Source organism: Myxocyprinus asiaticus, chromosome 40 (assembly GCF_019703515.2).
Source record: "Myxocyprinus asiaticus isolate MX2 ecotype Aquarium Trade chromosome 40, UBuf_Myxa_2, whole genome shotgun sequence".
NCBI lineage: Eukaryota > Metazoa > Chordata > Actinopteri > Cypriniformes > Catostomidae > Myxocyprinus > Myxocyprinus asiaticus.
Window position 1 is genome coordinate 18,258,276 of NC_059383.1, and position 27,937 is coordinate 18,286,212.

General features: G+C 37.7%; 3 protein-coding genes and 3 non-coding genes across 9 annotated transcripts in view; 5 read left to right on the top strand and 1 right to left on the bottom strand.

Moving 5' to 3' along the window:
• Window positions 1-16,871, top strand: part of LOC127430633 (transcription elongation factor SPT6) — a 33,343-nt gene extending 16,472 nt beyond the window's left edge. Inside the window, exons 19-37 of one of the 2 annotated variants that reach the window (XM_051680527.1) lie at window positions 2,273-2,390; window positions 2,932-3,008; window positions 3,349-3,484; window positions 3,593-3,730; window positions 3,959-4,126; window positions 4,337-4,464; window positions 4,571-4,778; window positions 9,127-9,274; window positions 10,029-10,171; window positions 10,278-10,418; window positions 10,752-10,947; window positions 11,049-11,287; window positions 11,367-11,480; window positions 12,676-12,800; window positions 12,941-13,053; window positions 13,761-13,835; window positions 13,972-14,153; window positions 14,929-15,125; window positions 15,421-16,871. In XM_051680527.1, the coding sequence (XP_051536487.1) occupies window positions 2,273-2,390; window positions 2,932-3,008; window positions 3,349-3,484; window positions 3,593-3,730; window positions 3,959-4,126; window positions 4,337-4,464; window positions 4,571-4,778; window positions 9,127-9,274; window positions 10,029-10,171; window positions 10,278-10,418; window positions 10,752-10,947; window positions 11,049-11,287; window positions 11,367-11,480; window positions 12,676-12,800; window positions 12,941-13,053; window positions 13,761-13,835; window positions 13,972-14,153; window positions 14,929-15,125; window positions 15,421-15,610 (2,836 nt within the window). In that variant the 3' untranslated portion in view covers window positions 15,611-16,871. Of the gene's footprint in view, window positions 1-2,272; window positions 2,391-2,931; window positions 3,009-3,348; window positions 3,485-3,592; window positions 3,731-3,958; window positions 4,127-4,336; window positions 4,465-4,570; window positions 4,779-9,126; window positions 9,275-10,028; window positions 10,172-10,277; window positions 10,419-10,751; window positions 10,948-11,048; window positions 11,288-11,366; window positions 11,481-11,942; window positions 12,013-12,675; window positions 12,801-12,940; window positions 13,054-13,760; window positions 13,836-13,971; window positions 14,154-14,928; window positions 15,126-15,420 lie in introns of those variants that run through there. The other variant, XM_051680528.1, reaches the window with a different exon arrangement.
• A 207-nt stretch (window positions 16,872-17,078) lies between these two features.
• On the bottom strand, window positions 17,079-25,453 carry LOC127430486 (ras-related protein Rab-34-like). 3 transcript variants are annotated; one of them, XR_007895454.1, is made up of 10 exons: window positions 25,244-25,449; window positions 24,894-25,003; window positions 24,472-24,554; window positions 22,222-22,287; window positions 21,937-22,038; window positions 21,786-21,850; window positions 21,655-21,706; window positions 21,074-21,131; window positions 18,458-18,563; window positions 17,079-18,317 (listed from the first exon to the last, which is right to left on the bottom strand). XR_007895454.1 is itself a non-coding variant. In XM_051680290.1 (10 exons), the coding sequence occupies exons 2-9, from the start codon at window positions 24,948-24,950 to the stop codon at window positions 21,099-21,101; spliced, it is 540 nt and encodes a 179-aa protein (XP_051536250.1). In that variant the 5' UTR covers window positions 24,951-25,003; window positions 25,244-25,453; the 3' UTR covers window positions 18,328-18,563; window positions 21,074-21,098. The 3 variants fall into 3 exon arrangements, 1 of the variants encoding a protein (XP_051536250.1); XM_051680290.1 differs by lacking the exon at window positions 17,079-18,317 and adding an exon at window positions 21,451-21,532 and having other exon boundaries at window positions 18,328-18,563; window positions 25,244-25,453; XR_007895453.1 differs by lacking the exon at window positions 17,079-18,317 and having other exon boundaries at window positions 18,328-18,563; window positions 21,074-21,532; window positions 25,244-25,453.
• Window positions 25,454-25,493: 40 nt separating this feature from the next.
• LOC127430487 (60S ribosomal protein L23a) lies at window positions 25,494-27,725 on the top strand. Its single transcript, XM_051680291.1, has 5 exons — window positions 25,494-25,642; window positions 26,440-26,620; window positions 26,963-27,139; window positions 27,373-27,442; window positions 27,664-27,725. The coding sequence occupies exons 1-5, from the start codon at window positions 25,618-25,620 to the stop codon at window positions 27,676-27,678; spliced, it is 468 nt and encodes a 155-aa protein (XP_051536251.1). The 5' UTR covers window positions 25,494-25,617; the 3' UTR covers window positions 27,679-27,725.
• LOC127431379 (small nucleolar RNA Z17) lies at window positions 26,813-26,883 on the top strand. Its single transcript, XR_007895583.1, has one exon. It is a non-coding gene; the product is annotated as a small nucleolar RNA Z17 (small nucleolar RNA).
• Window positions 27,234-27,298, top strand: LOC127431398 (small nucleolar RNA SNORD42). Its single transcript, XR_007895600.1, has one exon. It is a non-coding gene; the product is annotated as a small nucleolar RNA SNORD42 (small nucleolar RNA).
• On the top strand, window positions 27,526-27,592 carry LOC127431399 (small nucleolar RNA SNORD42). Its single transcript, XR_007895601.1, has one exon. It is a non-coding gene; the product is annotated as a small nucleolar RNA SNORD42 (small nucleolar RNA).
• Window positions 27,726-27,937: the final 212 nt, after the last annotated feature.

Here is a 27,937-nt window from a genome sequence, read left to right on the forward strand (position 1 = left end):
TCACCATTCACTTTCATAATTTTTTTAGTACAAAGAAAGTTAATGGTGACTGAGGCAAACATTCTACCTAACATTTTTTTTGTGTTCCATGGAAGAAAAAGTCATATGAATTTGGATCAACAAGAGGGTGAGTGAATGATGACAATTTTATGTTAACATTGTGGTTGATGTGTTTTTAAAAGTTTACAATGTTTGTCCTCTCTTGTTAATTTAAAGGGATAGTTCACCCAAAAATGAAAATTCTCTCATTATTTACTCACCCTCATGATATCCCAGGTGTGTATGACTTTCTTTCTTCACCAGAACACATTTGAAGAAAATAGAAAAATATCTTAGCTCAGTAGGTCCTTAAAATGCAAGTGAATTGAGATTTCTTTTTTGAAGGTCCAAAAATCACAAACAGTCAGCATAAATGTCATTGAAACGACACCAGCTGTTAAATTAATGACACAATCACTTCTGGTGAATCATGACATTTATGCTGACTGTCTTTTTTTTTTTTTTTTGGACCTTCAAAAGAGAAATCTCCATTCACTTGCATTTTAAGGACCTACTGAGCTAAGATACTTTTCTATTTTCTTCAAATGTGTTCTGGTGAAAAAAGAAAGTCATACATACCCGAGATATCATGAGGGTGAGTAAATAATGAGAGAATTTTAATTTTTGGGTGAACCATCCCTTTAAAAATCAGATTTTAACCAATGCAAAAGACAATTCTGAATATTCTCAAAATGGAGCATCCCCCAAACTAAAGCACCGTTGACACTGTCAGCGATTATATTTGGTTTGTTTTTTTTATTTTATTTTTATTTTTTTTGTTAGATGCTTCTAGTCTCCATAGTGTGTCGTTAGTGGGCATTCCTACTGCTGTTGCTCTAATGTTATTGGTCAGCTGAACAACTGTACAACCATAGCTTTAGAAAATCTGATCACAGATGAGATGTATTGACAATTAATCTTTTGTTTTTCCTCTAAAAATGAATATTCTGCAGGTGAGTTTTTATATGAAATGCAACTGTGCTCAATGAACAAGACAAACAATCTGTTAATGTATGAATTAAACTCACTCAATGCCGACAGTTTCTGTGCTGTTTTGTTATCGACAAAGTGAAAGTGCGTAAAAAAAAAAAATTAGCTGTCTTCTGCATGTTTCCACTCAAATAGCCTTTTATCGATAAAAATGGTGCGCACGTTGACAGCATGCTTAAACAATTTGTCGCTTAAGTTTTTGTTTATTGCAAAAGAAATCTGCCCTTAAGCCATTTCCATACAGAAATGTGTGAATATTGCTAATTGTGTACCTTTCACCTCCCCAGATGTCCCCACTGTCATTTTAAATTCACAAATAAATGCAATCAGAAGAGGAGGAATTGCAATCAAAAGGGAGCAGTTGCCCTTCTGATAGGACTGTAATATTGGTCCTGATGTTGCGCCTATCGCAGGTTGGCACCGGTTCCAACCCAAAGCGAATCGTTATGGCCCTGTTCAAGGTGGCAACCTGCACCAAGTAGTGGGGGAAACTTTCGATATTAGTTTAAGGACCATCCATCAATGTGTATATGCTGTGTACACAGCTAAGAAAAACTGATGTGTAATATCAGGGTTTACATATGAAACATTTCTGATGTTCAATAGGCTATTTTGAACAATCATCTAAAGCATCGCCATCACAACTGCATTATGTCCCGCATATTTGTACGGCAACTTTTAACGACTAACTGAACTTGATTGTCATCTAAAATTAATTTTAGCATCATAATGCAATTTACATTTTCTGAAGAAGCTCAGCAAATGCAATCCGAGGTAAAGAGGGTTAGATTTAAAATGTTCAAAAGCTAGTTTTCTGAAAGTGAACTCTGCATTGGACAAATAGTTCTGATTATTTATAGTCCTGAAAAAAAGTGCAGAATATTCTGAGAATGTCATTCAGCCGACTTTTTTCGTCTACAGAACAGGGTAAGGCTATTTTAAGTTTGTGTAAATAAAAGGCAAGTGTATATAGGCCTAACAATATAATTTTTTTTGTTTGGTAATAAAAAAATAAAATAATTTAATGCTTCATTTATTTGGTCATTTATTTAATTTAATACAGGGAATTTTGCCGGCATTTTTTCAAAAGTAAGCTAAACAATAATTTTATAGAATTGGGCTACAGGTATGTGTTAGTGTTCCAAAAACCAGGTTAATGTGAACGGGGCATAAGACTTTGTAAGAGCATTTCACCTGTTTTCGAATTAATGGTATTTGACTGAGTTTGCTTATGTTTCTATAGAGACACACCAGTGTTCTGCTCTCTTATTAATGGTGAGGGAGAGGTTGTGGATTTCCTCAGACTTCCTTATTTCCTGAAGAGGAGAAATGCATGGAGAGAAGATGAAAGGGAGAAAAAGGTGAGAAAACAGAAGAAAGCCCATATCCTACAATCTTTCATGATGCAGCCATTAATTAACTTAAGTATTATGTCTTTTTTTTTTTTCTTCTCCCCTATTTGGAATGCCCAATTCCCAATGCACTCTTAAGTCCTCGTGGTGGCGTAGTGACTCGCCTCAATCCGGGTGGCGGAGGATGAATCTCAGTTGCGTCTGAGACCGTCAATCCGCGCATCTTACCACGTGGCTTGTTGAGTGCGTTACCGCAGAGACATAGCGCGTGTTGAGGCCCACGCTATTCTCCGTAGCATCTACGCACAAATCACCACACGCCCTACCGAGAGCGAGAACCACATTATAGTGACCATGAGGAGGCTACCCCATGTGGCTCTGCTCTCCCTAGCAACCGGGCCAGTTTGGTTGCTTAGGAGACCTGGAGTCACTCAGCATGCCCTGGATTCGAACTCATAACTCCAGGGGTGGTAGTCAGCATCAATACTTGCTGAGCTACCCAGGCCCCCCAAGTATTATGGCTTTTTAATATTTATTTGTGTTTCCATAGCTTCAAGACATTGAAAACCTCAAGAAATTCCTCCTTAGTAAGAAGCCACATGTTGTTGCTGTTGCCGGGGAGAATCGGTACGTTCATGATTGCTCCTTATTTGTGAAAATACCCATTACTTTCTGTTTTGTTTTTTTTAAATACCAATTGCTTAAAAGGATTAACCCATGTGTCATTTACTCATCCTCATGTTGTTCCAAACCCTTGAAACACAAAAGATGTTAGGCAGAATGTTGGCCTCACTCACCATTCACTTTCATTGTATGGATAACGGAAAAACATCTCCAGTCATTCAGATTTGTAACAACATGAAAATGAAGTAAATGACACAATTTTCATTTTGGGGTGACATGTCCCTCTAAATAAGATCTAAGTTGCCCACCTTTAATGTGTGTTGTCCTGTATCTGCATGTGTAGGGATGCTCATATGGTGATGGAGGACATTAAACGCACCATCAGTGAGCTGGAGCAGGACTCCTCTCTTCCTGTGGTGGGAGTAGAACTGGTTGACAATGAACTGGCTGTGCTTTATATGAACAGCAAGAAATCTGAGGTCAGTGCAGCAAGACAAGAACATCAATTAAACCAGCAGAAACATTGTTGGAATGGCTTTCAGTAATGCCTTTCATAATGTTTCTTCCAAAAACTGCTCCCCTCATAGGCGGACTTCAGGGACTACCCACCTCTGCTGCGACAGGCTGTGTCTGTGGCTCGCAAGATTCAGGACCCCCTGGTGGAGTTTTCCCAAGTGTGCAGCAGCGATGAGGACATCCTGTGTTTAAAATTGCATCCCCTGCAGGTACCAGCTCTTTCTTGCAACTCGTGACCTCTTTTTTTGCCATCAATGTTTGTTTACATGCATCTTAATTACTCGCTTTTGTGAGGTCTGTCTACTCTGATATGTGGCTGCAAACATAGTTATGATCTAGATTTTTATTTAATTTTTATAACCAAGCTTATAATGATTATATATGCATCAATGATGTATTCAAATTATTGTATGTTGTATTGTATGAATGTTCTTCAGGAGCATGTGGTGAAAGAAGAGCTGTTGGGGGCTCTGTACTGTGAGTTCATAAACCGTGTGAATGAGGTTGGTGTGGATGTGAACCGAGCCATTGCTCACCCCTACACACAGAGCCTGGTCCAGTACATCTGTGGTCTGGGACCTAGAAAAGGCTCGCACCTGCTCAAGGTAAGATGTTCTCCACCACATTTGCTACAGCTTTTTGCTAAAATGTAATATCACAGTGTGTTTGTGTAATTTTTTTGTCAATGGATGTTGCTGCTATTTGGAACTGAATTTATCTAATTTATTTGTCTATTTGTAAAAATAAGTTTTTGATAGATAAACTAAATTTGAAATTGTTGACATTGTCTTCCATACCTTTTCAATGTTCCTCAGATTCTCAAACAGAACAACACTAGGCTAGAGAACCGGACCCAGTTGGTCACCATGTGCCATATGGGACCCAAAGTCTTTATCAACTGTGCTGGCTTCATCAAGATTGACACTGCCTCTCTTGGAGACAGGTACGATTTTACCTTTAATGTGTATGAATGTCTGCTAGATCACTCTGAATTCTGCTTCAACAATGAAAAGATAAAGAAATGTTTGATGTCATCTTTCACTCTGCAGCACTGACTCCTATATCGAGGTCTTGGATGGTTCCCGAGTGCACCCTGAAACATATGAGTGGGCACGTAAAATGGCAGTGGATGCTCTGGAGTACGACGAGTCGGCAGAAGATGCTAACCCAGCTGGAGCGCTAGAGGAGATCCTAGAGAACCCGGAGAGGCTGAAAGACCTGGATCTGGATGCCTTTGCCGAGGAGCTGGAGAGACAGGTGAGAGAGAAGTCAAGTCATCAAGCATACGCTTCTATCCAAAGTGATTTACAGATAAGAGTACAAAAACCTAAGCGATTCATCCTAAGGAGGTAGTAATGTAGGACATCAAGGGTGTAGCAGCCAGGGGGATGTGGGGGTGGGGGGGACGTTTCAACAATGCTCATTTATCCATGTTTTCTATCGCCATTGTTGATCTAAGTGGAGTTAATATCAGCGCCTGAGTCTTCATTAAGTTATGCTTTTTACATTATGTTTGTAAGGTTAAAGTTTGATCGGATCTTTTTGCCAATTTAAGCGGATTACTAGATCTGTGTTAAATATGTAAAGCTATTTTTAATATCAGCTCCTGTTTTTTAACTCTATGTTGGTGTGCAGACAACAAACTTTAGGAAAAAAGATATATCTGCTGTGTTCTTAGAACACATGCATTTTACTGAAGTCAATACATATGTTGACATGCTTTTTTATACATGAAAACATAATAATATAAGACTATTATTGTAGTCTTTTGATAAGTCATGCTCAGCAGCTCAAAAACTGTAGGGAAATGATAGATTTGCTTTGTTCTTGTAATGCATAAAACCTCTAATAAAGTCTCTTTGTAGGTCTGTAGACATACAAATTTTAAAGGATTAAGATTTTCTTTTGATCGTTGATACAGTGACTAACTCATTTCACACAAGACATCACCAGGTGGCATCACCAGAAATGGTGACAGAATCATAAAATGGATCTGAACGAATTTTGGTGAACATAGTCAAAACACTCGAGCCACTTGGATAAATTTAAATCCCACAATGCATAAGCACAGAGTAAAAAATACAATTGTGCACATGCACAACTGGCTTTTTGTAATTGATTAATTTGTTCAAGGACCAGCTTGTGCTCAGTCTTCTATTGTCACGTGTGAAACAGAAGCAAGTGCTATACAAGATGCCCTTTATTCTTGCAGCTAATTTAGCTAAATTGTGCACTTAATTTCAATACTTGTATCTTTTAAAATACTACAAATACAAGTATAAAATACTTATATATTAATATAATACTTATATCTAGTGGTTGACCGATATATAGCCTTGGCCGATATTCTTGAGGCTGATAGACTTTTTTCATTATCAGCATCTGCCGATTATTGCCTGCTTTCATGTGAAGCGACTGAGATGTGTAAATGACTGCAACAAAAGGATCTTTTATATAATTGATTTACTGCACTGGATTGAATAGTCTTCCTTTTATCTATGTATTGCTTTTTGCAAGTTGTGTTGTATTTATGAATTGTTTGATTGCCACCTGTATTTGCCATGAAATAGCCATTGTAGCTGATATGGCAATAAATGCTAAACAAACAAACATGTAAACGACCCGTCACAGTTTGTTTGTTACGTGCCATCATTTTACATTGGGAATCAAGTGGCGACCCACCACAATAAAAACGTAACCTGTATTTAATGTATCCTGGGTCGCATTTCCTTTTATGTTGCATAGATTTGTTTATGGCTTTCAAGTATAAGGACATGCATCATGTGACATTATTTTTGTTGTTGATATCAACAACAAAAGTGACAGGAAGTTTTCTCTCCTCTTAAAAATTGAAGAGCATATTTACTTATATGAGCCCATGATTATCCCATTTGTTTCTAATTTCAAACATAATTCAAACAGAACATACATATTACACAGGAAGAAAGGCTCCTCATTACCATGGTTAGGTCAGTGTAGCTAGTCTTAAATAATAGTAATAATAATAATAAATTATAGTAGCCTATTGATGAAAAAAATACTGCCACTGTTGATATAAAGGTCTGATGGATTCCACCTTTAGATTATTTCATATGAAAATATAACATTTTGTCAAAATATAACAGTTACTTTTACTCATGTGAAATCGTGAACCTTTGTAAAGGTGATGGTGTGTAATGATTTTATTTTTTAGCGCATAACACAGTGTTGCTCTTTTCCTCTTCAGTGCTGTTTGGCATGTCGGTGCTGCCTGTTTGATGGGTTTGACTTGACTTCCTCTGTGACGCTTTAATCTAGAAAAGTCTTACTAGAATTGAAATGGGTCACATCAGTTTTAAGGTCTGTGCGCCACAATATCGAGGGAAGGCCGGCTGTTGCGCGTGCACGTCAGAGAGCAGAGGAGATCATTAGCACGAGCTGGTAACATTACACTCTTATCGCACCATGAAAATATTGCAGTGCAAATGAGAAGCCTTTAGCTGAATGCGAGCTTATCATTAAATCTTTTCATTATATATTATCATTTAAATAATTTCTATCACTTGGGTGGCTGCCGAAAAATCATTGTTCTTTCCCTGCTGTGGGTCGTGACCCATCAGTTGAGAAACACTGATTTAAATGGTCCGCATATCAAAGCCGCGGCAGACGCGTTTGAGCTCATAATGTTAAAGTGCTCTCCTGTTTCATTTTCCCTCTCTCTCCTGAACAGTTCCCTGTAACTTGTATCTTTTCTAATTATAAAAAGGCAAATTTCAATAAAACTAATATCATATACCTTCTGCAAGTATGCACATGTCTCGTTTAAACGCACAGATGTAATAACCCAACCTCACACAACTTGAGCAGATCCAGCATCCTGTGGAGCGCTCGTAAATCTTCCTCTAAAGCACGTATTCTTACAGTCTCTCCTCAAGAGTTCCCTGTCACCTTTAACTTTCTTTTCTAATGATAAAAGGCAAATATCAATAAAACTTGTATTATATACTGTTTGCAAATATGCAGATATCTCATTTAAACAGATGTAATTCACGAACCTGACAAAAATCCAGCGTTTTCTTCTCGTCGAGTGCTCGTCTAATATCTTCCTCTGAAGCGTGTATTCCATCGGCCAGAATCAAAAACTTCAGGATCAAAAGTTCCTCCTGATTCACAAATCATGACGGTCAGTCCGTGTCAATCCAAGTTGGTGGTCCAGGCCATTTTAAACTGTCAGGAGATTGAGGCTCGAGATGGATGCGCATGAGCGCGTGAGTGCAACTTCAAAGCTGTGCCCGAAATCAGGAAAACGCTACCTCCGGAGGCTGTATACGGAAGTCGGAATAAAATAAGGTGCTTTTCAAACTGTGTGTACTGTTATTTCCTCCTTCCTAATATATTAACTATTTCTTCATGTGCAAATAAATTACTAAAATTTGATGACTAAACAGAAATCTGAAGGAACTGCTTTTGTTGTGGCTTCTGCCACCTCTGTGTAACATCACTTTTGAAGTTTTGGTGCCAGAAGATTATTATCAGAGATACAAAAGCCGAGCTGCTCCCAGCGCAACTCCAGAATCTGAGTTTGCACCCACTTAAATACATATGATCTACCAAGCAGTGGCTAATACATTCCACACATCACATATCACCATTATCTATCATTTTGATCTGTGACTCCAGCCTGTTTTTCTAAGAAGTGTACAGAAAACATCTGTGGAGGGGCCACACCATATATTATCTCTAGTGTCAAAACAGGAAACTGTTTATCATATGTCAGCACATTCTATTCCTACACAGGCCTCTACATTGACACACACAGTAAGATACATGTTTTGACCATCAGAAATAATTGTAGAACAAAATGGCTATATTTACATTGATTATACTTGATTAATTTATATTCAACTTTATACAGATATTCTACATTACTATCTACCATTTAAAATACATTTTGTAGTTTTGTGTGAAATTGAGTATAATAGTGTATATATACATTTTTTTTTTTATTTATTTTTTTTAGCCATTTTATGTTTGTTATTTACTATATTAATTTGTGTGATATGTCAGCATTGTATCGGCCTATCGGCCACCCTGCTCTCTGGATATCGACATTGGCCATTTAAAAAAAACATATTCATCGACCACTACTTATATCATACTTGTATATTAATATATACTGTAATATATAAAAACTAAACTGTAAGTGTTGGGTCTATGCAAGCCTCCTACTAACAGCTGTATCCCCCCCACTTTTAAAATAATTGCTATGCCCCTGTAGGACATGCTATGTTTCAAAGTTGCATAAAAAAGTACAAGCTAGAACAGATGGAAGTGAGAGAGTGCAACAATATTGAAGGAATATTTTATAGATTTTTATTTATAATAATAATAATAATAATAATAATCAGTCTGTTCCTGATTGTATTACACAAATATGCCTGACTGAGTGGTCGATGTTATCAGAGAAGTTGAGCTGAGGTTGTTGAGTGGTAATGTTGTGGTTGAGGATGTTGCCATATTTAGTTTATATTATGCACCTCAGTGCCATCCACTGCATCTATAATAACCCATCCAATTACTCAGAGTTTCTGTAACCAATTTTTTTTTTTTTTTTACTTTCTTACAGGGTTATGGTAATAAGGGGATCACACTTTATGACATCCGTGCAGAGCTTAGCTGTAGATATAAAGATTTGAGAGCCCCGTACAGGCCTCCTAACACTGAAGAGGTCTTCAACCTGCTCACCAAGGAGACACCTGAGACCTTCTATATTGGTAAATACTACATGATCACCTGCATCATGTAGTCCTGAATAATATGTAAGATGTTGTAAGACTGTTTAAATCCTGAAGGGGTAAAGGAGTAGTTCACCCAAAAATGAAAATTCTCATAATTTACTTACCCTCATGCCATCCCAGATGTGCATGACTTTCTTTCTTCTGCTGAGCTTGAATGAAGATTTTTAGAAGAATATTTCAGCTCAGTAGGTCCATACAATGCAAGTGAATGGTGGCCAGAACTTTGAAGCTCCAAAAATCACTTAAAGGCAGCATAAAAGTAAACAATGCAACTCCAGTGGTTAAATCCAGGTATTCAAAACCGATCTATTTGGTTTGGGTGAGAACAGACCAAAATACAACTTTCACTGTACATCTCTATGCACGATCATGATTTCAGTCATGATCGCTAAAGAGTCTGCTGTCAACATTTAAAATGGAGGAGTTATATTTTGGTCTGTTCTCATCAAAAATCAATTGGATCACTTCAGAAGACATTGATTAATGCACTGGAGTCATATGGGTTTCTTTTATGCTGCCTTTATGTGCTTTTTGGAGCTTCAAAGATTTGGTCACCATTCACTTTGCATTGTATGGACCAACAGAGCTGAAATATTCTTCTTAAAATCTTCATTTGTATTCTGCAGAAGAAAGTCATACACATCTTTTGGTGAACTATTCCTTTGAATATTTCAAAGTTGTTGTGCTCCCCTCAGACATTTGAGCTTAATTATTTTCTGTGCATGTGTAGGTAAACTGATCATCTGTGTGGTGACTGGCATTGCTCACAGACGGCCACAGGGTGAGAGTTACGACCAGGCCATCCGTAATGATGAAACCGGACTCTGGCAATGTCCTTTTTGCCAGCAGGACAACTTCCCTGAGCTCAGTGAGGTGGGAATCTGTCTTTTCTGATACCATCAAAAGCAATGGCATCATGGGAACTTTTACTCATAAGCAAAATGCTCATGTAATGGTACTGTTGTTTTGTTTTTCTCAGGTGTGGAATCACTTTGACAGTGGCTCCTGCCCTGGTCAAGCCATCGGTGTGAGAACCAGATTAGATAATGCCGTCATGGGCTTCATTCCAACCAAGTTTCTCAGTGACAAGGTAGTCAAGCACCCCGAGGAGAGGGTCAAGGTGAGCTAATCTGATATTGTTTTGTTTGATACACTACCATTGATTTATATACAAAAACAACCTTGCTGAAAGGTTGCTAGTTTGAGGAATGAACCTTCAACATAGTCCCCTGAAGCACGGCACTTATCTTCAGATTGCTCAAAGGGGATTGTCCATATAATGTGTGTACTATAAGCTGTTTTGGATAGAAGGAATTGCTAGATGACTTCTTAAATCTATTAACTTGAGACATTTCTGCAGGTCCAAGTTTATGTGGCTTTACAAAATATATCACCGTCTGGCACACTTATCTACTATTGGATGACTGATTTATGTTAGTTTCTCCACTTTTAGGTTGGCATGACCGTGCACTGCCGCATCATGAAGATCGACATTGAGAAGTTCAATGTGGACCTCACCTGCAGGACATCCGATCTGAGCGACAAGAACAATGAGTGGAAGCTTCCCAAAGACACCTACTATGACTTTGACACTGAGACAGATGACATTAAACAGGATGAGGAGCATAAGAAGAAACAACAGAGAACCAGTCAGTACCAACTCCTATCAATGCACTCATGCAGCTCTTTGTCTTTTTAATCACATGACACAAGTATCATTCACTTATCTCATCGACCATCTTGTCTATAGCTTACATTAAGCGTGTGATCGCTCACCCGTCCTTCCATAACATCAACTTCAAACAAGCGGAGAAAATGATGGAATCTATGGACCAGGGTGATGTGGTTATTCGACCCAGCAGTAAAGGGGAGAACCACCTGACGGTTACATGGAAGGTGGCTGATGGGATCTATCAGCATGTGGATGTGCGTGAGGAGGGCAAAGAGAATGCCTTCAGCCTTGGACATACTCTCTGGATCAACAATGAGGTGAGCTGTCACTTTAACAAAAGACTATCTCACACATATAATTGGAATATCTGAAATCTGACTGTTGTGATGTCTGCAGGAGTTTGAGGATCTGGATGAAATCACAGCCAGATTTATTCAGCCCATGGCTGCGTTTGCACGAGATCTGCTTGGTCACAAGTACTTCCATGAGTGCAATGGCGGTGATAGGAAGGTATGTAATTATTCTGAGGATCTGCACTAATTCTGTTCATCTTAGTCTAAACCCAATGTTGTGGATATAATGGCTCCTACAAATTAGGGATGCATCATGGAAATCATGGGGTCCTAAAAATCTCAGAACGCATTTAGAGCTGATGATTTTGGATGTGTATTCTCATAGGCATTTCTTGGCTTAAGAATATACCATCCAAATGGACTTCAGTCAGTATAGACGTCATATTTATTTGATGAAAACGAGGCTGTAAGGGATAGAAGGGGTACAATCTGTTAAAAGGGTGTCACAGTATTAGGTCACCTAATTTACACAACCCATGTTTTCCAAAAAACTTTGACAATGAAAGACATATTTTCATATTTTTTTTGCTGTCAAATATATTGAACTGACTGTATGCCTAACTCTCACAACCTCGTTTTTCTTTTGTGTGTGTCAAATTAAATATTGTGTTTTCACTAGAAAATACAGCTCTGGAAAAATTAAGAGGCCACTGCAAAATGATCAGTTTCTCTGGATTTACTATTTATAGGTATGTGTTTGAGTAAAATGAAATGTTTTGTTTTATTCTATAAAGTACTAACAACATTTCACCCAAGTTCAAAATAAAAATTGTCATTTAGAGCATTTATATGCAGAAAATGACAACTGGTCAAAATAAAATAAAAAATATGCAGTGTTTTCAGACCTCAAATAATGTAAAGAAAACAAGTTCATATTCATTTCTAAACAACACATTACTAATGTTTAAACTTAGGAAGAGTTCAGAAATCAATATTTGGTGGAATAAACCTGATTTTCAATCACAGCTTTCATGCATCTTGGCATGCTCTCTACCAGTCTTTCCCATCGCTGTTGGATGAATTTATGCCACTCCTGGTGCATAAATTCCAGCAGCTCAGCTTTGTTTGGCTTGTGAACATCCATCTTCCTCTTGATCACATTCCAGAGGTTTTCAATGGGGTTCAAGTCTGGAGATTAGGCTGGCCATGACAGGGTCTTGATCCGGTGGTCCTCCATCCACACCTTGATTGACCTGGCTGTGTGGCATGGAGCATTGTCCTGAGAAGGAAGATTCCTTCTGCTCTGACAATGTTCCCCAACTCTGAGGATTGTTTTTTTCCAGCAGGACAATGAGGTTTCTTTGGTAGTTCTTTGATAAGCAAAAATGTTTTTTTTTTTTTTCTCTCCACAGAAAATGGAGGAGCTCCTCATAAGGAGCAAGAAGGAAAAGCCGACATTCATCCCCTACTATGTTTCGGCTTGTAGAGACCTGCCAGGAAAATTTCTGCTGGGTTACCAGCCTAGAGGGAAGCCAAGGTAACAAACACACTACCCTGACATAAAATTGTTCACACAATTTACAAGCATAAGTTTTTGTTTTTTAACTGTGCCAAAAGCAGTGCAAAAGTCCAGTGCTTGTAGCAGTAAATACATGTGTTTGTAACCTTTTTTTGTAGGATAGAATATGTAACCATCACTCCTGATGGCTTTAGGTATCGTTCTCAGATATTCCCTTCAGTCAATGGTCTCTTCCGCTGGTTCAAGGACCACTATCAGGATCCTGTGCCAGGTTAGTGTTTCTCAGCTTTGCAATGGTTGCGTTAAAGGGATAGTTCACCCAACAATGACAATTATCTCATAATTTACTCACCCTCATGCCATCCCAGATGTGTATGGCTTTCTTCAGTAGAACACAAACACATTTTTTGAAAAATATCTCAGCTCTGTAGGTCCATACAATGCAAGTGAATGGTGATTAGACCTTTGTAGCTCCAAAAATCTCAAAGTTAACATAAAAGTAATCCATAAGACTCCAGTTGTTAAATCCATATCTTCAGAAACAATATAATAGGTGTGGGTGAGAAACTGATAAAATGTAAGTCCATTTTTTACTCTAAATCTCTACTTTCACTTTTACATCTGAAAGTCACATGTTGTGCCTGTTTACGATCACATTTGAAAGTGAATGTTAAAGTGGAGATTTAGAGTAAAAAAAGAACTTTAATATTGTCCTGTTTCTCACACACACCTATTATATCGCTTCTGAAGATATGGATTTTATACACTTGAGTCTTATGGATTACTTTTGTTAACTTTGAGATTTTGGGAGCTACAAAGGTCTGATTATCATTCACTTGCATTGTATGGACCTACAGAATCATATACATCTGGGATGGCATGAGGGTGTGTAAAGGATGAGAGAATTTTTGATGAACTATTCCTTTGTTCTGGACTAGTATTGTAATTTTAATTTTGTGTTGTTGTCTCCCTATACAGGCATCACGCCAACCAGCAGCAGAACGCGAACACCCGCTTCAGTGAACGCCACACCTGCCAACATCAACATTGCGGGTAGGTCAGACATGCTGACGTCTCCCCTGAACATAGTGTGGATTTCTGATGCTTCCCAAAAAAATATCTTCAGAAATGTAGTTGACACATTTTAAAACACTCTTCCATTTGACTAACCATTCTCTGCCTCTCTCAGATCTGACTCGTGCAGTCAACGCTCTCCCACGAAACATGACGTCACAGATGTTCAACGCTATTGCAGCAGTGACGGGGCAGGGTCAGAACCCTAATACAACACCAGCCCAGTGGGCCTCCAGTCAGTATGGCTACAGTGGAGGCAGCAGCGCAGGAGGAGGCGGCAGCAGCAGTGCTTATCATGTACGAAAGCTATAGCTTCATTCATTCAAAGCATCTGTTATGAGAGAAAGTACCGGCCTAACAACAGGATTCCGAAGATCATGGAAAACCTGGAAAAATCTGGAAATATTAATATTGTGAAATCCAGGCCTGAAAAGTCATTTCCCTGTTTTCCGGAATATAAGTTGCATTTTTTTTGTTTGGTTTTTTTTTTTTTCGTCTGAAAGGTCCTGCGACTTATTTATACGTAACTGATGCCGGCTTGTCAAACACACATGCACAAAAACAGATGAAAACATCAGACATAGAGACAGAAGAAGCATTTTAAAGTTGCCAATTCAGAATATTTTGCCTTTACAAAGTACTTTCTCTAACTGGTTTAAATACTTTGTCCATCATAACATTATTGTTCTAAAAAACTCTTGTCCGCTGTCAAATGCAACTCCTCGCATGCCCACAACATGATGTTTAGTCACACTCGTAGTAAAAACATTTAGTTAGTGAGCCGGATTATTAATACATTGCATCCCGGGTCCTAGTGCCTGCTGCATGCACCCTCTGTCAGTGCGAATTATACAGAGAAGCAACTAGAAATATTTCATCAGCTAGAAATTGCTCTTTGTGAGTGCAAACAGTATAAAATGATTTTTAAAAGTCCTAATAAACAAGTGGAAAAGTCGAAAAGGTGTGGGAAACCTGTAAAAAGGTCATTAGCATGAAGCATGACTGGTTGCAGTGAACCAGCATGCTAATATTTAATATTCTGTGTTTCCTTTTTTTCCATCTTGGTTGACAGGTGTTTGCAACGCCCCAGCAGCCTATGGCGACACCCTTGATGACACCCAGCTACTCTTACACCACGCCTGGCCAGCAGCAGGCCATGACCACGCCCCAGTATCCCAGCAGCACCCCGCAGTCCTCGCACGGACACCATCAGCATTCTTCCTCCACTCCGTCATCCTCTTCATCCAGGGTCCGGACGCCACAGCCCAAGTGAGTGCCCTTTACAGTAGTGAACTGCAAAGAATGAAGAGCTCACACTTTGAACATCTTGAACTCTACCTTTTGTGCTTTTGTACTTTCTTCTTGAACACAGAGGTACTTTATTCTGTTGTCTCTTAAAGCAGGACAAAGCTTGATCTGTGCTTTGTAAATATCTATCACAGATTAAAGCACTTACTAAACTGTTTTCAGAGGAGTTTAGTTTACTTCTAGTCTTGTTTTCTGAGGTAATGAAAATTTGTATCATTTGCTCAATTTAACCTTGGTCTATGTGCATTCCCTGCAGGACAAGTTCCCACACTGCCGTGGATTGGGGTAAGATGGCCGAACAGTGGCTACAGGAGAAAGAAGCGGAACGGCGGAAGCAAAAGACGCCCCGCATGACGCCCCGACCTTCGCCCAGCCCCATGATCGAGAGCACACCCATGTCTATTGCTGGAGATGCCACCCCTCTCTTGGACGAGATGGACCGATAGGAATGGGGAGGAGGGTTGTGTTCAAGCTACTCATGCAAAACCCAATCCATCCACATTACATTTCTCAGCCTCCATCCTTTGCTGTCCTCATTGCTCACTTTCGCTGCTAGAAGTGTTTCTTTTCAGGAATAGCAGTCATTCAGAGCTACTGAAACAATGACAAACACTTGAAATGTGGTGACGACAAACAGATTTAGGAAATGGACCTTAAATTAAAGTTTGTCAGAAGGGGTTTCTTTCTTTACTTTTAAAAATTATGTGCACAATGCACCCCTTTTTTTCCATTTTCAGTTTTTTAACTAGAAAAATTAAGAGGAAAGGCTTAAAACATTAAGTTGCATGATTGTGCTGATGGGAGTTGGTGTTTTATTCACCATAAGATCTTTCTTTCAGGCCAAAACAGGCTTTGCCAAACAGAGAGCTTTTCTTTTTGTATCTGGCTTAAACATTTAAATAAAACCCTATTTCATTATGAACCATAGCACTGTAATGTTTCTAAATCTGTGTGTTCTGTTGAGCTGTTACACAACACTTAAAGGCTCTAAGACCTGAGCACTAATAAGATGAGCGTTTATGTAGCTTTTTAGCAATTCCATCTACACAAAAACTGAAGTATGTGACTGTAATAAAAGGGTAGGGAATGGCATGTTTTTACTCTGTACCCTGAAACCCAGAACTATCTTTCTCTATTGTACAAGTTTGTAAAAGCAAGAACCAAGAAAGTGATGTTTGGGTGACATCCATCAGTACTTAGTGAAGAATGAGCCATTGTTTTTGAATCCCTTGTGTCAAGCCGTGTTTTTAAGGTTTGCTACACTGATTATTTAGTGGTTCTTTAGTTTGAAACCGATGAGCTCTTTTGAATTTTCCAAGTTAAATATCAAATATCACTGATCTTATACAAGTAAACTGAACTGTTGTCCTAAAAAGTATTGAAACCTCTGACCAGCTTGTATGCTTTTTTCAATGAGGGGTTGTTTGAGTGTGTATTTGAATGTATCTTCGCTGGGCCAGACTTCAGAGGTGTTTGTTTGCACACATGCTGTTTTTTTTTTTTTGTTTGTTTTTTATCAGTGTTTTGCTGAACTTTCTCCATTTTCCCCATGTATCAACATAGACATTTAAACATAAAGAATGGTTGTGAACTCTGGCTCCTTATTCTGTGACAATATTTTCACATACAACATATTACAGACATTATTTTTTCTCCTTCCAGTAAATTGAATCTTCTATATCATGGCGTTGAGTTCTGAGGAGTCTTTCAGGCCTGATCATGTGTTTAGCAGAGGCTGCGTCGTGCCTCAAGGTCTGGAAATGAGCTCTAAACTGTTCTGTTTACCATATTTCACTGCTGAGATCCATTTCATTACTTTCCTTTAATGAAGTTGTTAAAAATGAAACTACACAGATTCAAGTGTTTTTATCTGTGTTCAGACTTTTGATTATTAGATCAAGACAGCAGTGATTTTGAGATCTGGCTAAATGGGCTCCGCTACGCAGCTTTCCATGTGACATTCATCAGAATTTGAATGCCACTTATGCCTACAAGGATTCAGAAGAAGAAAAAAATTGCAATCATTTACCACAGTCAGCAACTTGAATGCACTCTAGATTAATACTAACAATTTAGATTTTATTTACTTATGAAACAAGACCTGAAATGAGCTGAACACATTTTATATTTGAATATAATTTTTGCTTTGCAATAGTTCAGTTGTTCTTGAATGATACTTCTCTTCCATTTACATCTAACAGTCCTTCCATTTAGCTCAAAGTGGGAATGTTATGTTCTCGCGATGGCAGCCGAGCCTGTGGTCATGGGTTGCTGGCGTAAGTATCATATTAGTCAAAGAAACTCATGATGCAATCAAAAACAAGGACCATTTACAAAAGTTCCACTGCAAACTGGCAGGAGGGCATTTAAGAAAATTATAATGTGACCTCTTAAGTAGTCTGCTCAAACACTGCTCTTTTGATAGCACAAAAATGAAATCTGTAGGCAAAAGCCTCACAAACGCATTCATTACAATCAAATTACAAGGATCAGTGCCGCTTTATGTGGACCAGACGTGATTAGTAAAAGACTTCAAGTACTTATAAACAGATTTACCAGATTTACAAATCATACAATAAGTTTGACAGTAATAATAGACTGGCAATAGGATGTCTATATGCCACTGCTCAGGACAAAATTAACCAAGTTTCTGTTAACAACATTCAGAAAGTAACACAACTTCACTTGGTTCTCATCATTTGTTACTCCTGCTCTTGATGTAAACCATGACAAACTACATAAAAATGTTTTCCTATATACAGGCAAATATAATAACCATGATAAAGAAACAATTTTAAAAATACATGCGTTACAGTAGTAAATCCACAATAATAATAAAAAAATAAAAAAAAAACATTAAATCATGCCTCCTTCAAAATTGTGCTTCTCCCATGCATTAGCTAAATCTCTAAATAGAATTAGAACTTTGCTTCTTGTGGAAATTTCCTCATTATTTATTTTAATATAACTGGCCACTGCTACAGATCCTCATGAAGTCATCATCCCAAAATCTGTCCAGTGTAATCTTTTTCTATTCATCTTTGATCATATCCATCAGAGCATTGATTATACAGTATACTTTCAGTTAATGACAACAACTGGAATGCCGCTTCTTAAAAGTCTTGAAATCATTATCACAATTATTTGAGATTTCTGTGGAGTGAAAAAAAACAAAAAAACAAAAAAAAAAAAAACAATTATAAGGAAAGAGGTCAATCATTTTCAGTATGTTAAGACTATGGAGAAAGCAGAGCTTTTAGAATCACATTTTGAGCGTATTAAAGAAAACTTACTGACAATGTCACCAACTTGTTTAGAACTGTTCCTCTCTAGCCGAGATAAAATGGCCGCTCAAATGTAAGTGATGCGACCCATAGAAAGAAGTCTCTACACTCTCCCCTTAGGATGACAATATGACACAAATGATATATTTCATGTATTACTTTAGTGAACTATAATTTCAATTAGTCATGCAGCAAACAACCCTCTGTCTTGCATCGAGTATCACGATGATAGCTAGAAACAAAACAATCCCATTTCCCAAACTCAAGTAGAATCAGACTGGTTTCATATAGATTATGGGGAAATGTTTTTAAGTGTGTATAATAATTTTAATAGAGTTGGGGTACTCGAGTTTGCACTCGAGTCCGAGTCACGAGTCCAATTTTAATGGACTTGGACTTGTCACGGACTCGGATGCATTTTCACTCAGACTTGAGCCTTTGGGACTCTGGATTTTTTTTCCGAGTCCAGCCGAGTCCATGACATTTGTGATGCAATGAAAAAAATAAAACAGAAATTAATAAACACATCTATGTCTGCATGCAGCTTGTGTATGAAGCCCCTTAAGTCGTAGACGTAGCCAGAGTTTTTTCACTGTGTTTAAGCAAACACACGCACACACATACGCACGTGCACAGGCACACTCATCAATCAACCAATATGCTTGAATGTTACTACAGAGACTACTGTATAACAGCGACTACCGAGGTGGCTGGCACGACGAAAACAAAGTCGCTATGTATCCAATGTACTAGAACTAAACAAGGCAGTTTCACATGACACGGGACCTTACAACTGGTAAAATTGCATGTGGCGTTTGTGCAGAAAGACGGTGCTCGCATTGTGGTTTCATCGTGGTTAAAAACTTAAAATCAAGAACTTCATTGAGTCAAGTCACCCACATCATGTCTCTTACAGTTTACTAAAAACAGCATATCGAAATAAAAATAGTATTAATATTGGATATTAAGTCTTTTTAAGCATAATGTCTCTACACATGTAGGCTTCTGTAGTCTCTTGTGGTCCATGCAGCGTTGTCAGCTTGAACTGGTCCATAATAGCTTGATGAATTAACTGTGTAACTTTTTAAATAGTCGGGGAAAGAAGCATTATTGCTAAAGTAGACAGCAACTCTAAACAGATAAACAGCATCTATTTGTTACTGATTGACTGTTTTCAGAGCATTGATGAGCTGCTTAAAATACATTCTTTTACAGCATTTGTCCACCATTCACAACATTCAACCATGCACAAAATATTAGGATATTTTGGGCAGTGAAATGTTTTGTTTATAATTAAATTATTATTAAGTATTATTCGATTACAGAGTTTGTGTATGAAGCTAAATTTCATGTTAAGAGATGAATTTAGTTGGTTACGCTGTTTTTATTTTAAATGTTTATTTTATTTTTATTGTAAACCACCAGGTAACTTAAGCATGTCTTTTTTTTAGCCTACATCTCTGATGAAGAGCTCAATGAAATTTTCTTTGGTTGGTATTTAAAGATTTCAGACTGATTGCACACCAACGCAGCTGCCACTCAAACAAATATAAATTATTATTTATTTATTTTTTATCTTCTGTGGCAGCTGCTGCGAGACGCACAGGGACACATCGGGGATTTAGATACATGAGCAGCACGCAGAACTTCCCTGCATTGCGCGGTTTCCCACAAATTAACTAGAAAATCATGTCTGTGACGATATGACATTAATATTAGGATTAGCATTTCTAGTGTTTTCGTATGTAGCATTTGCAGTCAAATCGTGAGACGTAACTTCTCAGCGAGTGCTAATTACTACTGTGTTGACTCATTTGTACGTATTTTCACAAATCAGTCGGCAGATAGAGAAAAAAGATTCAGAAAGAAATCTCAATATAGACTATTATTTCTTTACATAGGGATCATTTAAAATAAAACTAAATTCAATTGAATTGACAAATTGAAAATGAAGTAGAAATAAAAAACAAAATAAAAATTTGAAACAATACTAACTCCAGTTGTAATGACTAACGCAGTTTTCACTTTCTTTTGGAGTATGTTTGATTGGAGGGGAACACCAACAAATAATTTAAATATAAACAGAATGCAATAAGTGTGTTGAAGGACAGTTTTGTCTTCATACACCTAAAGCATATGCTTTCATTCTGAAACCACTTTGAAGTCTGTTCAGCAGGATATTGATCATAAAATGTATATACAAAATGAATATTGTTATATTGACAAACTGTTTTTCTTAGTTGTGAAGTTTAAAATAATCTTAAAATATTTATGTTGAATTTACGGTTACAGTTTTAATTCAGATTCATGAACAGATTCATTCGGACACGACTCGCCCTGTTATGGACTCAGTCTTGAGTCTGACTCAATTGTTTAAAGACTCTGACTTGACTCGGACTCGACTAAGGTGGACTCGAACCCAACACTAACTTTTAATTACTTTGCAGAATATGTATACATAAACACTTTTCCTCTAGATATTATTTTGTTGGAGTCAGAACTGCCTTTTAATGCTTTTTGCAACCTCAACTATTTCTGGCCTCAACCTTGACACAAAAACTGGTTTGATGGCATTCAAAACACCTGCTGTTAAAGGTCTTGAGACCAGCCATGTGATCATCATACCTGACATGGCAGACACAGCCCAATATCACAGCTCCATTTGGGCCAACTGATCTGGGTGCTACGGGAGAGAAAGATACCACAATTATTGATTAATTGACCAGTTAACTTAAGAGGGTGTGGTGTAGTGGTAAAGACTCAAGGCTGTTAACCAAAAGGTTGATGGTTTGATGCCTCCAAGTAGCACTTCATGATCCAACCCCATTGTGTCTTGGAGCAAGGCACTTAACCCCAGGATGCTCCTGAGGGATTGCCCCAGTAATTCCATGCCACCATTTTCATTTTTTCTTGAAAAAGTTAATGGCAACATTGTATGCCAACATCACATTAAAAGTGGCATGCTTTTCAAACTTGCAAGAGGTGATAAAAAATGAACTCACACTAAGATCCTTCTTTGTACCAACGAGGTAGAGGAGAACACTAGATGGGTCATTATTGTTCATGGCATCTTCAAGCCACTCTCTGAACAATGATCCAGATCCAGCAGACATGATTCATGACAATTCTTGTCAGAAAAGTCTTACAATACAAACAAGTGTTTCAAACCAAATGAGCATGAGAATGTACAGTGTTGTTGGACATACCTTGCACTATCCAAAGAGTTATAGTTGCTCAGGTCAAACACAACAATGATGGCTGGAAACAAAAGACAAATTGTTTTGTTGATTTGCATAATACAAGCACATACATTGCTTATTATAGTCTGTTGTATAACCTTGAGCTCCTCTGTAGTATGTGGATGCAATGCATCTAAATCTTTCCTGACCAGCTGTGTCCCACCTGCAGTGAGAGAGACCCTTTATCTAACAATGAAACCATATAGATGACCATGTGCCTGAACCAAAAAAACAAAAAAAATAACTTACAGCTGCAAACTGAAGGGCACTCCGAGGACCACAAATCTCTCCATCTCAAAATCCACTCCAATAGTTGCTTTGTAAGTCATGTCAAAAGTGTCTTTACAGAATCTTGAGGTCAGAAATACAGTCAGAATCATTAACATATGAAGTTAATTAAACTTTCTTTTTTTACAAATATTCTATATAAATGAAAGGATTTTCTCCTTAATGATTTAAATTGACCTTTTAGTTCAGGTAAATCACACGAAGATGTGAATTAAGAAAAGATACATTTACATTATAGACATTTACCTGTTACTTAAACTAGTTTTCCCAACTGCCACATCACCAACAACAATGACTTTGGCTACATTAAATCTGAAAATATAGGAAATATTTACTATAATGGTTAGTGGCATTGCATTAAGTAGTATGACTTTTGCATTCTGTTGCATTCTGAGATGCTAATCTTCTCACCACAATTGTACAGAGCGGTTATCTGAGTTACCATATACTTTGTCAGTTCGAGCCAGTCTGACCATTCTCTGTTGACCTCTCTCATCAACAAGGCGTTTCCATCCGCAGAACTGCCGCTCACTGGATGTTTTTTGTTTTTTGGCACCATTCTGTGTAAATTCTAGAGACTGTTGTGTGTGAAAATCCCAGGAGATCAGCAGTTACAGAAATACTCAAACCAGCCCATCTGGCACCAACAATCATCCATGCGATTATCTAAACAGCCAATCGTGTGGCAGCAGTGCAGTGCATAAAATCATGCAGATACGGGTCAGGAGCTTCAGTTATTGTTCACATCAACCATCAGAATGGGGAAAAAATGTGATCTCAGTGATTTGGACCATGGCATGATTGTTGGTGCCAGATGGGCTGGTTTGAGTATTTCTGTAACTGCTGATCTCCTGGGATTTTCACACACAACAGTCTTTAGAGTTTACTCCGAATGGTGCCAAAAACAAAAAAACATCCAGTTAGGGGCAGTTCTGTGGACGGAAATGCCTTGTTGATGAGAGAGGTCAACAGAGAATGGCCAGATTGGTTTGAACTGACAAAGTCTACAGTAACTCAGATAACCGCTCTGTACAATTGTGGTGAGAAGAATATGATCTATGCGGGTTGGCACTGTTTTGGCAGCACAAGGGGGACCTATACAATAATAGGCAGGTGATTTTAATGTTGCGGCTGATTTGTGTGTGCCTATATATATATATATATATATATACACACATACACTGTTGGCCAAAAGTTTAGAATAATGTACAGATTTTGCTCTTTTGCTCTTAAGTGGCATTCAACTGATTACAGTGTAAAGTTAGGACATTAATAATGTGAAAAATTACTATTACAATTTGATTTTTTTGTTTTTTTCAGAACTTCTTAAACTACTTCAAAGAGTTCTCATAAAAAAAATTCTCCACGTGCAGCAATGACAGCTTTGCAGATCCTTAGCATTCTAGCTGTCAGTTTGTCCAGATACTCAGGTGACATTTCACCCCACACTTCCTGTAACACTTGCCATAGATGTGGCTGTCTTGTCGGGCACTTCTTACACACATTACAGTCTAGCTGATCCTACAAAAGCTCAATGGGGTTAAGATCCATAACATTCTTTTCCAATTATCTGTTGTCCAGTGTTTGTGTTTCTTTGCCCACTCTAACCTTTTCTTTTTGTTTTTCTGCTTCAAAAGTGGCTTTTTCTTTGCAATTGTTCCCATAAGGCCTGCACCCCCAAGTCTTCTCTTTACTGTTGTACATGAAACTGGTGTTGAGCAGGTAGAATTCAATGAAGCTGTCAGCTGAGGACATGTGTGGCGTCTATTTCTCAAACTAGAGACTCTGATGTACTTATCCTCCTGTTTAGTTGTATCTGGGCCTTCCACATCTCTTTCTGTCCTTGTTAGAGCCTTTGTCTTTGAAGACTTTAGTGTACACCTTTGTATGAAATCTTTCAAGCATTGTATATCCTTCATTCCTCAAAACAATGATTAACTGATGAGTTTCTAGAGAAAGCAGTTTCATTTTTGCCATTTTTGACCTAATACTGACCTTCAGACATGCCAGTCTATTGCATACTGTGGCAACTCAAAAACAAACACAAAGACAATGTTAAGCTTCATTTAACGAACCAAACAGCTTTCAGCAGTGTTTGATATAATGGCAAGTGATTTTCTAGTACCAAATTAGCAATTTAGCATGATTACTCCAGGATAAGGTGTTGGAGTGATGGCTGCTGGAAATGGGGCCTGTCTAGATTTGATCATAAATGACTTTTTTTCAAATAGTGATGATGCTGTTTTTTACAACAGTAATGTCCTGACTATACTTTGTGATCAGTTGAATGCCACTTTGGTGAATTATAGTACCAATTTCCTTCAAAACAGCAAAATCTGTACATTATTCCAAATTTTTGGCCACCAGTGTATATATATATATATATATATATATATATATATATATATATATATATATATATATATATACGTGTGTGTGTGTGTGTCATAAAACTTTATGCAATCTAATCAAAAAGAAAAAGAAAAAGAGACAAACCCTGTCTTCTGTCCCTGACATGCTTCTCTAACAGCAATGTAGAAGCCATATTTGGTGTGCACTGCAGCGTCCCTTGTGAAGTACTGAATAGTTACAATATAAATACAAAATTGAATACAAATTAGTTAGGCTAAGGTGTAAAAATTCAGACAAATTAGAAATGTGTCAATTTTATATAATAATCTGTTATCTGAATCTGGCTTCCACAGTTCCAAATGAAGCTCTGTAGGAGACTGATTGCACAATAATCCTTTAAAACATTGCAAAATATGTGCTTTGAGCAAAAAAGCAAAGAGTAAGTGTCGAAATTATGAAAACAAAACAATGAGACACAAAATACTGTACATAACACACAAGCAAACAAATCTAATCTATAGTAATATAAAAAAGTAACAAATAAACAAATAAATAAAAATGGTTACCAAAGGGAGATCACAGATGATCCTATCTCCTTTCACAGGGGGTAGAGAGTTCATCATGTGAGAGCTTTAAGATCACACTGATACAAATGCAACCACAGAATCATTCTGTCCTGTGATTAGTGGATGAATAAACACAGAAATGAATATGAAATGAATGTTGCTTGTGCAATTCTAAATTGCACAAGCAACAAAAAGAATACACCAACAAAATAGTAGGCTAAATAGGGTTTGTAGCAATATTAAAAAAGTAAGAATATTGGAATGCTACTGTAAAATAATATATGTGATGGCAATGCAATAGGCAACTCTTAAAAAAAAAAAAAAAAAAAAAAAAGGATTAACTAACTTACCTCTAAGGCAAAACAGCTTTTTATTAGATTCTTCAAGTAGCCATTCAAGATTTGACATTAATTATTAATTATTAGTTAATCGACACATTTTGTGTTGTTCAGGCAAATGTCCTTTTGCAGTCTATCTTTTACAGCTAATACATGAAACATTTCAACAACGACGTCAAATGACAAGAAATTACCACTCTCACTCTGCGTAAATGTGCCAGTGTATTTAGGTTACTGTAGCCTTGTTCCTCTCGTGGCAGCGATCGGTATTAACGCTGCACAATTGAACTACAGGATCCAACACTCCAGCGATGTTCTCGCGATAACTGCGTGCGTGAACCCCTGCGATATACTGAGGAAACCCCGCTCGGTCTTCCTTTCCCAACATGGCCCCGAAGGCGAAGAAGGAAGGTGCGTTGTGTTCATTGATTTTATACTGTAAATTAGAGGTTATTGTAATTATATATACCTGTAATTTCGATTAAAAATAGCTGAGGTAGTTATATTTGTTCCTAGCTGTGCAATTGGATGCCTGGGACGACATAGCATGTTTTAATTGCATCAAGTGCCGGAGTGGAACGTCCTCAGTCATGTTCACGACAGACTTAGCAAGCTAAGATAATCATTATATCGCTGTGTCCGCGTGTTAACACCAAATTACTAAATCATTTATTAATCATATCGAATTGTGTACGGCTATTCCAACTGAATAAATCACCCAGAATAAATAAGTACCCGAGTGGCACATTGTTTAGCTTGTCAACGCTAGCTTGTACACACACGTGGCTACCAATATAACTATTTCTCCATGCATAGTTAGAGTTGGATTAGAGATGTTTTACACATATGTACCCTACCTTGGACAAACTGTACAAACGTCGTTTTGGAGGTTTAGCACGTACGATTTGATGCTGCTGTTGAATGTAAACATCCATAAACGCAAACGGTAGATCTGTTCACTGAAGGAAAAACACTTAAATGCTGCTAATGTCAACAGTGTTAACACTGTTGTAGGCTACTTTTATTCTCTGCTGACATGAGTTTTGTACACTTTGTATTTTAACCACTAAATAATGTTGCAAAGATTCTTAAAAGTGTAGCTCTAGAAGTGCTTTGAGGTTGCTTTCATCTGACTTCTATTATGGTGCTATATAGACTAGATTGTTGAAATAATTGTAATGACTTGATAAGTTTAAACTTTTTCACAGCTGTCCCGGCTAAGACTGAGGCCAAGTCTAAAGCCCTAAAGGCCAAGAAGGCTGTGTTGAAGGGTGTCCACAGCCAGAAGAAGAAGAAGATCAGGACCACCCCAACCTTCCGCCGGCCTAAGACCCTGCGTCTGAGGAGACAGCCGAAGTACCCTAGGAAGAGCGCTCCACGCAGAAACAAGTGAGAATGACACATCTTTGTTCTTGTATTAGTGACTGTGGCTCCTTAAAGTCATAACGCATAATGCCTTTGGTGTTTTAATGATATCTGTATGAGGGTGAAGTTGTGCCTTTCAGTTTTTACACTTTTTTTTTTTTTTTTTTTTTTTGTCTGGCTGACAATGAATCACCTCTATATGTATGTTACATTATGGATGCAAATGATGGGAATTGCGATCAAAGCATGAAATTATGTGATTTCAAATTTTTTATTACTGATGCATCCTTATTTGAATTTGAGGTGTAGCTGGAAGTTGTCAGCTGTTGCATGATGTTTAAAGTGATATCCCTTACATTCTGCTAGGCTGGACCATTATGCCATCATCAAGTTCCCTCTGACCACTGAGTCAGCCATGAAGAAGATTGAGGACAATAACACTCTGGTGTTCATTGTTGATGTCAAAGCCAACAAGCATCAGATTAAACACGCCGTCAAGAAACTGTATGATATCGATGTGGCTAAAGTCAACACACTGATCAGGTACGTTTTGGTTTGAAGTCGGTACCTTTCTGGCCAACGAGTACTACTAGCATGATGTGTTGGATCATCTGGCCACTGGAAGAGAAACACTCCTGTGTAATGATGTAAAAATAATTATTAGTCTGAAATGTGATGTCTTCAAAGGAACCACTGATGCACAGGGAAAAAATAGATTTGATTTCTGTGATACAGTGGTGTATGACAAGTTCTGAATGCTTTATCTCTTCCTGCAGGCCTGATGGCGAAAAGAAGGCATACGTTCGTCTTGCACCGGATTATGATGCCTTGGATGTTGCAAACAAGGTAAATTAGTGTTTGATGATTTGGACATTGCATTGTTCTATATGCAACAAGATGTTTTTTTAAATTGAGGGAGTTGTTAATCTCTGCAAATGATGTAAATTACTTTCTGCCTGAATGATTGTGATGCATTCAAAGGAACCACTGATGCTTTGCTTTTTCCTTTTATTGTAGAACACATCTATGCTCATCTGTGCTCAATATTTAATTTTTTTCTTTTACAGATCGGTATAATCTAAAGTGCTCTTGCTCAGATGTACAGAAGAATAAATGTTTGTTAAAACTATGTTGCTGTGGCTTCATATTTTTTGTTACAACCAGGAAACATTTGTGTTTTCATAATTTTTCATTTGTTTCACAGTCTTTTCATAATTTAAGTTAAAAAATTACCCTTATGCCATCCCAAACGTGTATGATCTTCTGCAGAACACAAATGAAGATTTTTAGAAGAATATCTCACCTTTGTAGGTCCACACAGTGCAAGTAAATGGTGGCCAA